General features: G+C 32.3%; 1 protein-coding gene across 1 annotated transcript; it reads right to left on the reverse strand.

Annotated features, from left to right (window-relative positions):
- Positions 1–11,679: 11,679 nt before the first annotated feature.
- On the reverse strand, positions 11,680–12,896 carry LOC137833332 (uncharacterized mitochondrial protein AtMg00810-like). Its single transcript, XM_068641688.1, has 3 exons — positions 12,695–12,896; positions 12,281–12,477; positions 11,680–11,778 (listed from the first exon to the last, which is right to left on the reverse strand). Exons 1-3 carry the CDS (start codon positions 12,894–12,896, stop codon positions 11,680–11,682), a joined length of 498 nt encoding a protein of 165 aa, XP_068497789.1.
- Between the last annotated feature and the right edge of the window lie 2,154 nt (positions 12,897–15,050).

Consider the following 15,050-nt stretch of genomic DNA (forward strand, 5'->3'; position numbering starts at 1 on the left):
ATTTTTGCACTATTTATGTTTGAAAACGTTTATATCAACCAAGTTATTCTCGAGGTTGTACAGATTAATTTGCAAGCCACACACACTGATATTAGAGAGAAAACAATTAACAACAAAAACAGTAACCTTCAATTTTTAAGCACGTGATAAAGGTTCAATTATTAGCTTATCAATCAATTGGGTAACCTATCACAAACAATTTGTTCCAGTTGTAATAAACAGTTCATATAACTTCTTAACAGAACCAAACTAATTTTCCAGAAAATAAGAACAGTATGAACAAGCCCAGAAAGAACAAATTTATTTTTAATTGAACAGATTCAATTTCTGGCAGATTAACAGATAAGCAAGAATTCGAGTGCAGGGATGAAGAGAAATGAACACACAACAGTTATACTGGTTCACTCAAATGAGCTACATCCTGTCTCACCTAATCCAAGGTGAAATCCACTAAACAAAATGTACCAAACACACTTACACAACCACTGTTCTTGAACCCTATAAGAAACTTGGCACACTTTTCAGCACACACACTCTTCAAGAAACTCTAACAAGAAGAGTTTACAATCACACTTTTACAATAAAAGAAATATGAAACGAATACACCTGATAGAGGATGCAGAAATCTGCCTTAGACCAGTAGAACAGATTGCTCACACAGTAGCAGCACCTCTCACCAAGCCTTGGAACCAAACAAGAACAAGCACACTTTTGATTTTTGAAATCTTTCAAGAACACATGCTAATTCTCTGTAAATCCTTAATTCTCTGATGTAAAACTTGTTTTCTCAAATGTACGATTCACTTTTTAAACGCAGAAACAAGTTTTCTTTTTATAGAAAAACAACTTATAACATATTTCCAAAAAACAGTTAAAGTTGTTATAAAAAGAACAAATTGAAAATAAAAAAAAAAATAGATTTATTTTCAAAAGCAGTTAGAGAATTTGTTATGTGAAGGAGACTCAGTCAACCATTCTGGTGCAGGGACAAAACGAAAAACTGTTTAAGATAAACATGGCACCAAACTAAAAAGAATCTATTCATTTACAGATGAACAAATTTATTTTTCAAAACGATAACAGAAAAGACTTAACTATTGAAACACAGTCGTTTTGAAAGAGAGAAGACTTAGTCAAAATATTTGATGCACAAAACCTAATTTTCAAAAGCCTTAGTCAATGCATTAGTTTAAAAAAGAATCTGTTTATTTAAAAAAGAACAGATTTATTTTTATGCAGTAAAGGTGTTTTTTGCAAAACATGTGAAAAACAGTTTCAGAAAATTTGTTCTTGATCTTATCACATGGTCAAGGGTTAAGAGGTGAGTTACCCAACAAAAAGCCTACTCTTAAACAACCTCTAAACTATACCTAAGACATTCTTAAAGCAAATACAACTATACATGAAATGTACACAGAAGGCTTCATCAAACACATGTCTTGAAGGGGTAGCAACCATTTTCAACAACAATGACATACCGCACTTATGAAATTAGGTTAAGATATAGGTGCACCTTTGTGGACAACATTCACGAAAAGTCTAATTGATCGGTTTGGTGCAATTGGCGATGATCCCATGGCTGAGTTGATGCGTCTATGACAAAAGACTTTAGTTGATGACTATCATGAAGTGTTTGATTCAATTATTACAAGATTGAATTTATTTGATGATCATATTCTAAGCTGCTTCCTTGGTGGATTACAGAAAGAAATCCAGATGATGGTAAGAATGTTCCAACCTACATCTCTACAACATGCGTTTACTTTGGCCATGACGTATGAAGCAGCCAATTCAAGTAATTTGATGGCCAAATTTCACAGGGGAGTAATGGTCCAGCACCAGTTCCTATATCGTCTTCTCCAATCAATGTGGCCCCTAACCCCAAACCAACATGTCACTTAACGCCGGAGTTCATAGCAAAACGCAAAGCCAAAGGCCTTTGTTATTTTTGCGATGAACCCTACTCAATGGAGCACAATAGGATACACAAGAAATTATAGTTTCACGTCATGGAGATGGAGGAAGAAGATGACTCACATGATAGTCCTCCCAGTGACGCGACTAAATTATTGCAAAGGAAGGAGCTACAAATCTCAGTCAACGCATTAACCGAACTGCCTGGGTTCAAAACTATGAGAATAACTAGATATCATCAGAAACGCCCTTTACATATTTTCATTGATAGTGTTGTCACTCATAATTTCTTAGATACCCAAATGGCTAAAAAATATGGGTACATAATTGATACGATTGTTCCTTTGAATGTCGTGGCAGCAGATGGGTCAAAGATAAAGGTATCTTTCGTGGTCAAAAAATTTAGTTGGACAATGCAACACACAACTTTTACTGCTGATATGCTTCTCCTTCCTTTGGGGTGTTGCGATATAGTGCTGGGAATTGAGTGGCTCATAACATTGGGCGATATTTTATGGAATTTTGGCAAACTCACTATGGAGTTCAAAGTACAAGGAAGGCGACATGTTCTACGTGTCTCTATGGACCCCATGATCAAACATGCACACAAGCAACAATAGAGTAAAGATTTTATTAAAGGTGTGCATTTATCTATGATGTACAATGGTGCAAAGGAGGAGATGTTGTTGCATTCCTTTACTACACATGCCGCACAAAAGGAGATTCCAACTGAGATCGTGAATCTATTACAAGAATTTGTAGATGTTTTTCAAGAACCACAATAATTACCACCTTTTCGACCAAGCCATGATCATCAAATTGACTCAGGGAGTTAATCCCATCAACAAAAGGCCTTACAGGTATGCAAAAAACCAAAAAGATATTATTGACCAACTTATACATGAATATTTGCAATAAAGAATTATCCAAGAAAGCTGCAGCCCATACGCTAGTCCCGTGGTTCTAGTGGGCAAAAAAGATGGTTCATGGAGACTTTGTGTTGATTAAAGAGATTTGAATAAGGGCACAATCAAGAACAAACTTCCCATTCCCTTAGTCAATGATTTACTATTTTTTTTTTGAAAATTGATTTACGTGGAGGATATAATTAAGTTCGGATGAATCCCGAAGATGTGTGGAAGACAGCTTTTAGAACACACTCGGGACATTATGAATACCTGGTATTGCCATTTGGACTCACCAACGCCCCGACTACATTCCAAGGATTAATGAACTCCATTTTTCAGAAGTTTTTAAGGAAATTTTTGCCGGTGTTTTTTTATATTGTTCCATTCTTGAGGGCAAGAATGTTGTTGTAGGGTGGGTATTGTTATATTAGGATTTAATTAGTTAGGATTTAATTAGTAGTTTCTATCATTTATCTTTAGTTGAAATTTAATTAGCAGTTTCTATCACTTATCTTTATCATTTGTAATCTTTAGTAATCTATAAACAGAGTATTGAACTATTATTGAGATATGAATAAATATATGCACCTTGTTTCCTTCTCTTAATTTTCTACCATATTCTCTATCATTGTTTCTTGTTCTTGGTATAATTGAAAGCCCACCTAGGGATTCCCTTTTCCAAAACCTAATCGTTCTTCGAAATATCTTACAAGAGTACCTAAATGTTTGTGCAAACAATCATTCATATCAGTTTGCTAGATTATACAGTAACTCAAGTTTAAAAGATGCAATTGTGAGATGGAATTATAACAATTGGAATTGTACCGGAAAAGAAGGTGGTTTAATTGGGAGCTTCCTCGACTAGATATCTTGATGCTGCATTTGAATGAGTATAAACTAAATCATGACAGTGAAAACTGTTAGCATTAAACTCAAAGCCGTCAGCCGTCATCAGTTTTATTTTAGCATTTGAATAGCCACTAATTATTATCTTTAATTCTAGTTTTGAATGTCATTTATACTATGATTTAAATGTAAATTATAGTATAGGTTTTATGATAGAGAAGGTAGAATTTGAGAAGTCTATTGTAAGACTATTTAGAGAGATTGTATTTTTATTTGAAAAGTAGCAGTGAAATAAAATATATATTTTCTGTTCACAAATATCTTGCTCTGTTTTATTCTCTCAACACCAACAAAAACAAGTGGGTATGTGGAAGGAGGAAGATACAAGTGAGTATTCCTTAAAATCTGAATACTAGATTTTGTATTTTGTAACATGTTTTGGAATATAACTGCCACACCATCTGCTTCATGTGTCCCGAGTGAAGGATATTGTCGAATAGAGTTTACAACTTGAGAAAGAGGGAGAAAATGATGACAAATTTGATGTGCGTTTTATACGGGGAAGCGAAAGACACAATAACCCATTTATTTTTCACTTGTAAGGTGTGTTTATGTTTGGAGTCTGTATAACAGGTGGCTAGGTGTAGTTTTTGTGGCACGTAATACCTCCCAAGAGAACGTCAACCATTTTTGCCTAACGCACACAGGTAACAAAATAAATCAGATTTAATGGTGAATATGGAATTCATAAAGGAGGGAATTTTTGTATGTATTGGTGATAAAAAAAAGTTTTCATGACCATAACATTGTACGTAGAAATTGCTCAAAACAGACCCAAAGCTTAAGCAGACAAGACTAAACTTAAATACTTTAAAGATAGAGGTAAATACAGATAGACTTGTAAAATTTTAATAGTTTCGCACAAAGTGTTCAAAATCTCAAAGTATAGTTGGTACAACTTCTACTTTTGTATCTATTTCTCATAAATGTATTGTATTTTGTGCAGTTGAAGCATAGTATATGTATAAGGAGGGAGACAATAACATTTTTACATGTAGTGGTTAGGGATGGGAAGATTAGGAAGGATTGGAATATATATATGTACGTACGTACTGAGAAATGCTGATCTAACTTACACAGATAGATGACAAAGTGTGTGTGTGTGAGAGAGAGAGAGAGAGCTATTTCTTGGAGATGTTGTGAAGTATGGTCTTGAATTTGGCAGCGTCACATGTGATTTTGAGCAAGCCATTTTGGTATCCATACTCAGTTGCAGATTGCTCCAGTAACTCAACAATGGTGAGATGCTGAATTGCTTTGATGGTTACCCAAATCTTCTCCAGATCTTCTTTCCCTGTGCCTACAAGCACTGGAACATACCCTCTACGACTTCCACCTTCTTCCATCTCCTTAGTGCTATTTTCTCCCTTGCTTTTTGCCTTCTGCATAAGCAGCATCTGGAAGCAATATTTATGAGTTCTTTTGTGTGAACACGCAGAAAACACAATATGTGCGCCCCCAGAGATCCACTTGCCCTAGAAATAACTATTATTGCAACTATTTTTTCTCAACTTATATTTATATATACATTTGATAGTTTAAAATATTCCTATATATATATAAGTTCTAAAACTAAATATTTCATATTAATCTATAATTTTATTTTATTTTTGTAAAAATCAAATAAATATTTGCTATGGGATATTCGAGTTTAATATTTACATCTTGATATTAACGCATGACTATAATGATTTAGATAATGTTACATTTAATGACTAGTTTTGTTAAATTGGCATGTAATAAAAGGGCAAAGAGGTATAATGTCGGTAACATATATTATATTGTTTTGGAGAGTATTGGTTAATGATTGAAATGAAGTGAGATGTCTGAAAAAATTCAGCTAAGCAAAACAAATAACAGTATCGATCATTCAGTCGTTTTCAAGTGCAAGTGGTGCATAAAGCTATGAAAGTGGTTTACCGTATAAGTGTAATTGCATTGACTTTATGAATTGTAAGGAATAGGGATATGCATGAATCTTTTAATCATTTTCACTGATCAGCATTACCTTGTATTTATACGAAAAAATATCATAGGTCCATCACTAACTAGAGACTAAAAAGGATAAATAATTCAACTACTACTGCATGAAAATCATGAAATTAAAACCAATTGTAGAGATAAAAAATAATTAATTGGTGTAGTGACTAAATTAGAGACTATTTTAGGGACAATAAATTTTTGATTTCTAAATTAATTTCTATTATTGTTAAATGATTTCTAAATTAGTATTTAATTAACAACCAAAATTTTTGCTACCAAATTTAGAATCTAAATAATTGGTAATTAAAACTTTGATAACTAATTAGATACCAATTTAAAAACTATTTAAAAATAATAGAAACTAATTTAGAAACCAATTTTGTTTTTTAGTTTGTGAAATGGTCTTTAATTTAGTTACTATTGTAACTAATTATTTTAGTCTTTAAAAATTGGTTTCTATTTGATGATTTTTTTTAGTGAACCTTTCAAATTAGAATAATAATATGAATAGATATGTTAGTTAAATATTTTTTTTTCTATACAATATGAGTTTTCATCGATATTTTTTTTAAGTAATAAATAAATTTTCAATATAAATTATATTATAATATTATAAAATTTATATAATATAAAATATTTTAATAGTTTACATTGTTATGTAAGAAATTAACTATTAAAATATAAAAATAAAGATGAAAAACATATTATAAGATGTTAATCAATAAATTTGTAATTTCGTCAAACAAGGCACTTTTTTTAACCAATAAGTATCTAGAGTTTTGTTTAACACTCAGCTAATTTATATTTTATTATTTGATCCATTTTAGAATTTTTAGTTTCAACTTCATACTCAAATTAAAATTATACTATAAGCTTTACTAAAGGTACTCATATGGCTTGTCAACTATAAACCTTAGTATCCAAATGGCTTGTGAAGACTTTTTCGATAATGAATTTTTACCGAAAAAATTCATTGTTGCATTTTAATAAAGTTTTTCCTTCTAATAATCATATTTTTTCATTAACATAAACTTAAACTCAAAATTTGAAATAAAGATATTGGACTCACTTTTACTCTGAAGGAGCTACATGCATTTCTTTATGCATGCGTACTATCATTTTTTCAAGAATTTCTCAGAAGTATATCATGCATCACTAAAATTGGTAAGAATAGAGTGTTCCATTGAAATATGTATTATGTTCAATCTTCAAATGCTGCAAAATATTTTTATTGTTCAATAAAATCAACTTAACTAAGATGGTATATTGGTCCCCTTCATGTATGAGTACATAACTTTGGAAGAGACTGCTACAAGGACAATCACTATCATGCTGAGGTTCAATCGAAGAATATTGAGCAACAATGATGAATCTAAACAAAGGATAGACCAATGGCCAAAAGAGGTTTCAAAGTCTTCTATTAGGTAATGGATCATTTATTGTTGTCTACACATGCCTAACTTTGCAACGTTGACCATGATGAGGAGAAGATGATGTTATGGATTACGTATCAAGATATCCAAAGAGTTTTATTTTTACATTTACATTGAAAACTTGAACATTTATAAAGATCACTTGAATATATCCTCTAATGCATTTTGTTGTTATTTCTACATTATGAACATTTTGGTTTCAATATATGTTGTTTACTTCAAATTAATTGTAATTTTAGATGTTGTAAGACTATTCAAAAATATACATAATCCAATCTCAAATATGAACATAGGAAATAAACTATAGGAAGATTATTTAAAGTTTTAAAAATTTAAACTAACTTCATCTTTTTTTTGTGGAATAATCTTTAAAATATCCTTTTTTTTATGTAAGTCTCTACCTTCTGCACATGTCACTGTTTGGAGGGTGTTGTAAAATAAGATTGCTACTGGGGCCAATTTGAAAAGGTGTGGGGTTGTGATCGAATGCCTTTTGTGTAGTTGTGTGCGGGTGGAGGAGGAATATTTTCGTCATTTGCTCTTTGAGTGCAGAATAGTTTGGCTCGTTTGGGGTTAGTGTTATGCTTGGCTTGGCATGGCGTCCATGGATTACAATGATTCACTGTATAATTTTTTTCAGTTTAGGATGTGTAATGCTATTGAATCAGTGAATGATGTTTGGGGAGCGATTTGGATTGGTGTAGTAAGTGAGATTTGGAAGTAAAAGAATAATGTCATTTTTAAAATGGTGTGGTTGATGTTTTAGAATTGTTCACTGTTGTTCAGGTCAAAGTTTGGTCTTGGATTACTTTCAAGTCACTCAACTTTGTTCTCTTATTCTGATTGGTGCCTTGCTTTGGTTTGTATGAGGTTGATTAATTGATGTATTACATTGTTGGTTAGTCCTTTAGCTATTTTTTGAAAGTTGGCAGGTGTTTTGTTAGTTGTATGTTGGAGGTTAAAGTTCTATTTAGGAGAGGCTAAAAATTATTTTTCTGTATAAGGGTTGGATTACCCTTAAATGGTTCACATTTATTTATTATTTTTTGCTGATAAAAAAACTAATAAAATCATCAATACATTTATTATTTTGAATATATGAAAGATTTTAAAATCTATATTTGGGTACGATTATTTACCTTTTAATATTCATTTTTTTTAAATTACTTCTCGGAATTTAGGTTTGCTTTGGTATCGGTTTTAATTTGGTCCCTGATATTTATTTTATTCTTATTTTTATAGAATTTTCATAAGATGATATGTAATTAATGAAACTCTAAAGAATTAACCTGGATTGATTGTTAAAGTTTGTAGTAATAATTATTAAGATTTTAATTCATAATTTTCATAAATATATATATATATATATAGATATGGCAAGAATACAAAGTTAAGAAAGTTATACTTACCCAAATTACATGGCTGCTAAGAATTATTCTTAAAAATCTGAGTGGAATGGGTTAGAAACGAAATGCCAAAAAAAAAAATCTATAACATTAGATACAAATTGATTAATTTAAGACTTTTTTTTTTCCAATCTGAACAAGTATATTTCCATATCTTTTTAAGTATTTTAACAAATTAATTAAAGACAATTTTTCTTATCTTGTAGAAATGAAATATTAATACATATTAACTTGTTTTGTCTCTTCCACTGTTGTATAGTGACATGATACACTGCAACAAAAATGTCTGTCTCTTCAGGAAAAATAAAAAGGTTTTGTAGTAAATATATATGTGCAGTTAACAATAGGATGAGCTACTTAAGAATTATAGAACTGCATGCACAGAAAGATGCTCATGAATGTAAACTTGATAAATCCTGTTTGTGAATAAAAAGAAACAGCAATTGATAATTTTCTTATCCCGAATCTAATAATATTCAACAAGTTATAAAGTCATCAACATAGAAATTATAAAAAATGTGTATAGATTGAAACCTTGCACCACCAGTCTGCATGCAGCTTTATGATTTCAAAGATGGGTGGAGGAAATCTTTTTGATTTCTTTGGTTACTCTTCAAGTCAATTTATCATATATTGTTTGAATGTTACATCATAATTTTATTGAAATCAGACATAAAATAATGCAAAAGGGAAATTGCAAGAGGTTGTGTGGAGCAATGACATGGCTAAATGACCTTTATCTGACACCAAAAGCTGCTTTTTTCCTTATAAAATTAAGAAAAGTCAAGTGCATATTTATTTATTACAAGTTAAAAAGACATGAAAATAACTTTTTAATAATTATTTTTAATTATTTTTTTTAATATTATTCGATAAGGCACAAGATTCACGTAGACAAATGAAAATCATTTTATATAGTGTGTCAAACAGTTTCTTTTGACGAAAAGGTCTAATATATAAACCCTAAGTTCATAGGTAAAAAAAGGAATTTTATATCATTGTTGATCCATTTTGTTGATTTTAATGTCTGTATGTGACCTAGTACATTTGCATTGAGGAAAAGAAGAAAGTTACCAAAAAGTTATTTTTAAAACATTGTATCAAGCCATTTGAAAAAAATGTTATGATTTATTGTTCAAGATTATTAGTTCATCATAACCAAAAGCGTCATGATACTGCTTATTAAGCATCACAATGCTTAATAGTTGACTTTGTTTTAATGTTGTGGGGTAGGTATGTGTGGGCATAGGTTCTGTAGTGTTGCAGTGTGGCATAGCAAGCAATGCAGGTGTATTTTTGGGGTATTTTTCTTAAGAGCTTGCTTGTTATGTTCTAATTATAGTTAGGTAGTGTATGCTTATCTAATCCGTTTTGCTATATCTATTAGTTTGTTTGTTTGTAAGCTTTCTATTGAGATACTTATTGAGATGTTTTTTTAAGTTAATTTTTATCTGTTGATAAATAAAAAACAATACTTGATAGTTTCTTTTTCACTATTATAAAATGATATTTTATGCATATTATTTCATAAATCAAATAATTGGTAATAAAAGTAGCAAGTTTATAATTTTAAAAAATATTATATTAATTATGTAGAATTGATGTAGAATAACACATCTTGTATTGATTATATGCATATAATTTTTTTTATCAGAACAACTAAAAATATATAAAATTGATATGTGAAAAAAAAATATGTTAACTCTAAAAAGGAAAGTTTGAATAGAATTTTTAAAACTATTTTGAAAAAGTTGTAAAAAGGCATATTGGATAGGTTAATGGTTTTTAAAATAAGTTCATAAAAGTTTACATAAATAAGGATGGGCAAGATGTAAATAAGGATGAGGAAAGTTGAAATTAGAAGAACAAATAGAAAGAAGTTTGATAAAGAAAAATAAAAATATTTGAAGAGAGATTTACAAAAGGAAGCTCATATTTATAAGAAAAAAAATAAGGAATAGTTCTCAATTTTCTAAAAGTTGAATATTCGTTAATTCTCTTAAAATATTTTACAATCCAAGAGTCATCAAAGAGACATGTTGGACGGTCTTAGTAGGTAGAAGAGACATATGAAAATTTTTAACCAACATATGCTCTTAGAAAAAATTTTTAAGCTAGAACAAAATCCTTTGTATGAAACTCAATCAGAAATCAGTTAACCAAGATATAAAGCAAAAAACAGCAAAGCACCAGAAAAACAATTGGTTGTTTCTTCGAATTGGTTGTTTCTTCGAAACAATCGGTTGATTATACCAGCAAAGCAATAACAATTGAATTTAAATGAGTTTAAGGGAAGAAAGAGATACATAAACAATTTATATTGGTTCACTCTTAAACCAAGAGCTACATCCAGTCCCCAGAAGCCACTGGGCAATCCACTAAGCAATCAAATACAGATTACACACAAAAGCACCAAAGAAGTGACCTTGAACCCTTCAAGAAACACACTTCCTTTGGCACAATACACACCAAGAATGTTGATCTTGACAACCTCAAGAGCACACAACACTCCTTGGCTTACAACACCAGAAATTACAAAAGAATTCAGAACGAATTACACTTGTTTACTAAACAAACTGAAATCAATACAGATGTAATCTTTTTCCACTCTCTCTTGAGAAAACCAAAGCTCAAAAGTGAATGTTCAAAACTTGAAAACAATCTTTCACAACTGAAAAACTCAAATCTGTTTTTCTTGTTTGTTATAAAACATAAACAAACTATTTATAGCTTTCAAAGATTGCCAAAGCATTTAATACAGGAGCGTATCCAGTTGAAAATCATTTAAAGCACACTCAACTAACAAAATAGAATTTTGTTAAGGATTTTCAAACAAACAATCGATTGAAATCACGAAACAATCGATTGTTTTGGTTTGACAGTAAGTCAACCAACCAAATCAATTTTCAACCTTTTCAAAAACACCTAAGAGTAAAACAATCGGTTGGTTCGAAAAAAAAAACAGGTTGTTTTTCACTTAGTTTGAAAAACACTTTAATCTTAAAAGATTTTAAAAACACTTTAGCTTTATATTCAACAAAGAGTGGATTACACAAATAAACTACCCATATCCTATCCTAAACACAACAGCAACTCCAGCCTTGCATCAACCACTTGGATTTCGATTCTTCAAAGCCTTTGATCACTCTTGATCAACAATCTGCCCCTATTTGATGAAGACAAATCCCTGGTTGCTTGTGTTGGACTTGTTTGAATCTGAAGCAGTTCCTGCAAAACAAAGTTTATGCAATATACAACATCTATGGCAGCAGGTTAGAAAAGTAATTCACTAAGCACTGTATCAGACCAACAACCGGTTGTTTCCTTGATTCAATCGGTTGTTTCTGTCAGGAGAAGCAGAAAACAGTTCCAATTTCTGAAATTGGAGAGATTAGTTTGAAACATATTATAGAGAGCAGACAACACAAAAACCAACCAATTCTCCCCCTATTTGTCTTCACAAATAAAATTAAAAAATAGTTTAAGAGAGATTTTGAGAGTCAAGAATGCCTAACTCATTTCTTAAGAAGGAAAACCTTTCTTTAGGTAGAGGTTTTGTGAATATATCAGTCAGATGCAGTTTTGTTTCAATGAATTTCACTTCACAATCTCCATTGTTCACATGATCTCATATGAAGTGATGAGGAATCTCAATGTGCTTAGTTCTTGAATGCTGAATTTGATTTTTGGTGAGATTTATAGCGCTTGTGTTGTCACAAAGCAAAGGAACCTTGTTGATCTTCAATCCAAAATTTGCAAGTTGTTGTTTAAGCCAAAGTATTTGTGCACAACAGCTTCCAGCAACAATGTATTCTGCCTTTGCAGTAGAAAGAGCTACACAAGCTTGCTTCTTACTATGCCAAGAGATGAGGCTTGATCCAAGAAGATGACAAATGCCACTTGTGCTTTTTCTATCTAGCTTACACCCTGCAAAATCAGAATCTGAATAACCAATTAAGTGTATAGGATAGTGAGAAGGATACCATAGACCAACATTGATTGTTCCTTTGAGATATTTAAGAATTCTTTTTGCAGCTTTGAAGTGAGATTCCTTTGGATTTGCTTGATATCTTGCACAAAGACATACGACAAACATGATACCCGGTCTACTTGCTGTGAGATAGAGTAAGGAACCAATTTAAACCTCTGTATTTTGTTTGATCTACCCCTTTTCCAGCAGCATCTACATCCATATAACAACTTGAAGGCATGAGTGTGCTTACTTCTTTGCAACTTTCCATTTCAAATTTCTTGAGAATTTCTTTGCAATATTTTGATTGGCATAGAAAGATTCCATCCTTTGTTTGCTTGACCTGCAATCCAAGAAAGAAAGAAAGCTCCCCCATCATAGACATTTCAAACTCACCTTGCATAGCTGCCACAAAATCTTCACACAAACTATTTTGAGTAGCACCAAGATGATGTCATCAACATAGATTTGTACTAGTTTAATTTAAGAATTTGACTTCTTAATGAAGAGAGTTTTGTCAATCATTCATCTTTCATAACCATGTGACAAAAGTAAATTTCTAAGCCTCTCATACCACTGCCTTGGAGCTTGCTTAAGTCCATATAATGCCTTTTTCAACTTAAAAACATGATTAGGATGTTGATGATCCTCAAAACTCGGTGGTTGCTCAACATACACTTCTTCATTGATAAAGCCATTGAGAAAAGCACTCTTCACATCCATTTGAAAGAGTTTTAATCCACTCATACAAGCAAAAGCCAACAACAACCTCACAGCTTCCAATCTTGCAATAGGGGCAAAGGTTTCTCCATAGTCAATCCCTTCCTCTTGATTGTAGCCTTTGGTAACTAGCCTTGCCTTGTTCCTTGTAATTACTCCAACCTCATCAAGCTTGTTTCTGAAAACCCATTTAGATCCAATAATGTTCATCTCATCTGTCTTAGGAACCAGAAACCACACATCATTCCTAGTAAACTGATTCAGCTCTTCATGCATAGCTTCCACCCATTTTTCATCTTTAAGAGCTTCTTCAATAGACTTTGGTTCAACTTGAGAGACAAAAGCAGTGTGCCTGCAGAACTTTGAGATAGAGCTACGTGTAGAAACACCCTTCTTTATCTGCCCAATGATGTTCTCCACTGACAGATCTCTTGGTATTCTCCATTCTTTAGGCAGTTCACTCAGCTGCAGAATTTCAATCGATTGTTTCGATGAATCAACCAGTTGTTTTTCTGCATAGCAGTCCAGCTTCTCCAAATTGATGTTCTTCTCATCCTCTTCTTTGAGACTTGAATGCTTTTGTAATCAACTTCATCAAATACCACATGAACATATTCTTCCACAGTCATGAGCCTTTTGTTGTAGATCCTATAGGTATGACTATTAAGGAATAGCCAATAAAGATTCCATGATCAACTTTTTCATCAAACTTTCCCAGATTTTCTTTCCCATTATTTAGAACAAAACAACTGCATCCAAACACTCTTAGGTGAAAAATGTTTGGCTTCCTTCCATTGAAGAGTTCATAGGGAATTTTCTTCAAGATTGGCCTTATTAACACTCTATTCATCACATAACAAGAGGTGCTAAAAGCATCAGCCCACAAGTACTTGGGTAAGGAGGATTCACTTAGCTTGGTTCTTGCTAACTCTTCAAGAGATCTGTTCTTTCTTTCCACTGTACCATTTTTTTGAGGAGTTCTTGGTGCAGAGAAGTTGTGTAAGATCCCCATCTTCTCACAGAATTTGTTGAATTTCTCATTTTGAAATTCCCCTCCATGATCACTCCTTATAGAACCAATGTTGTTGTTTTTTGTGTTTTGTAACCTTCTAACAAGCTTTTTGAAGGCAGAGAAGGAATCACTCTTTGATTCCAAGAAGAGAGTCCATGTGTACCTAGAGAAATCATCCACAATAACAAGAGCATAATAGTTGCTACCAAGACTCATGGTTCTTGAAGGTCCAAACAAATCCATATGGAGCAGCTCAAGGGGTTTCAAAGATGAAACAACATTTTTAATTTTGAAAGAATTTTTAACTTGTTTCCCCTTTTGGCATGCTTCACATATGTGGTCCTTCTCAAACTTAAGCTTGGGCAACCCAATCACAAGATCTTTTGATATTAATTTGTTTAAGTGGTTCATGTGAATGTGAGCAATTCTTCTATGCCATAACCAAGATTCATCATGCTTAGAAAGAAGACAACCTATAGAGTAAGGAGAAGAAATATCCAAGAGATAGACATTGTTGATTCTTGTACCGACCCGTCCTCGGGCGTTGACCAAAGTCAACACTTGGTGGGACCCATCAGGGGCACAGTGAGATGAGAAGGGAGACGACTAGGTCTCAGGCATTGACCGGCCTTGGGCGTTGACTAGGTTCGGACCAAGAAGCGCTTACAGTTGGGTGGTGTCACCCCCCTATACCCACAGTTAGGAATGACCGTGGAAGGGGTGACATAGTAGGAGGCGGTACGGTAGGAGCGTGGAGGCCTCAGGCCTCGGTACCTCAGAAGAGTAACAATAGAAGAG

Source organism: Phaseolus vulgaris, chromosome 6 (assembly GCF_000499845.2).
Source record: "Phaseolus vulgaris cultivar G19833 chromosome 6, P. vulgaris v2.0, whole genome shotgun sequence".
In the NCBI taxonomy this organism is placed as follows: Eukaryota; Viridiplantae; Streptophyta; class Magnoliopsida; order Fabales; family Fabaceae; genus Phaseolus; species Phaseolus vulgaris.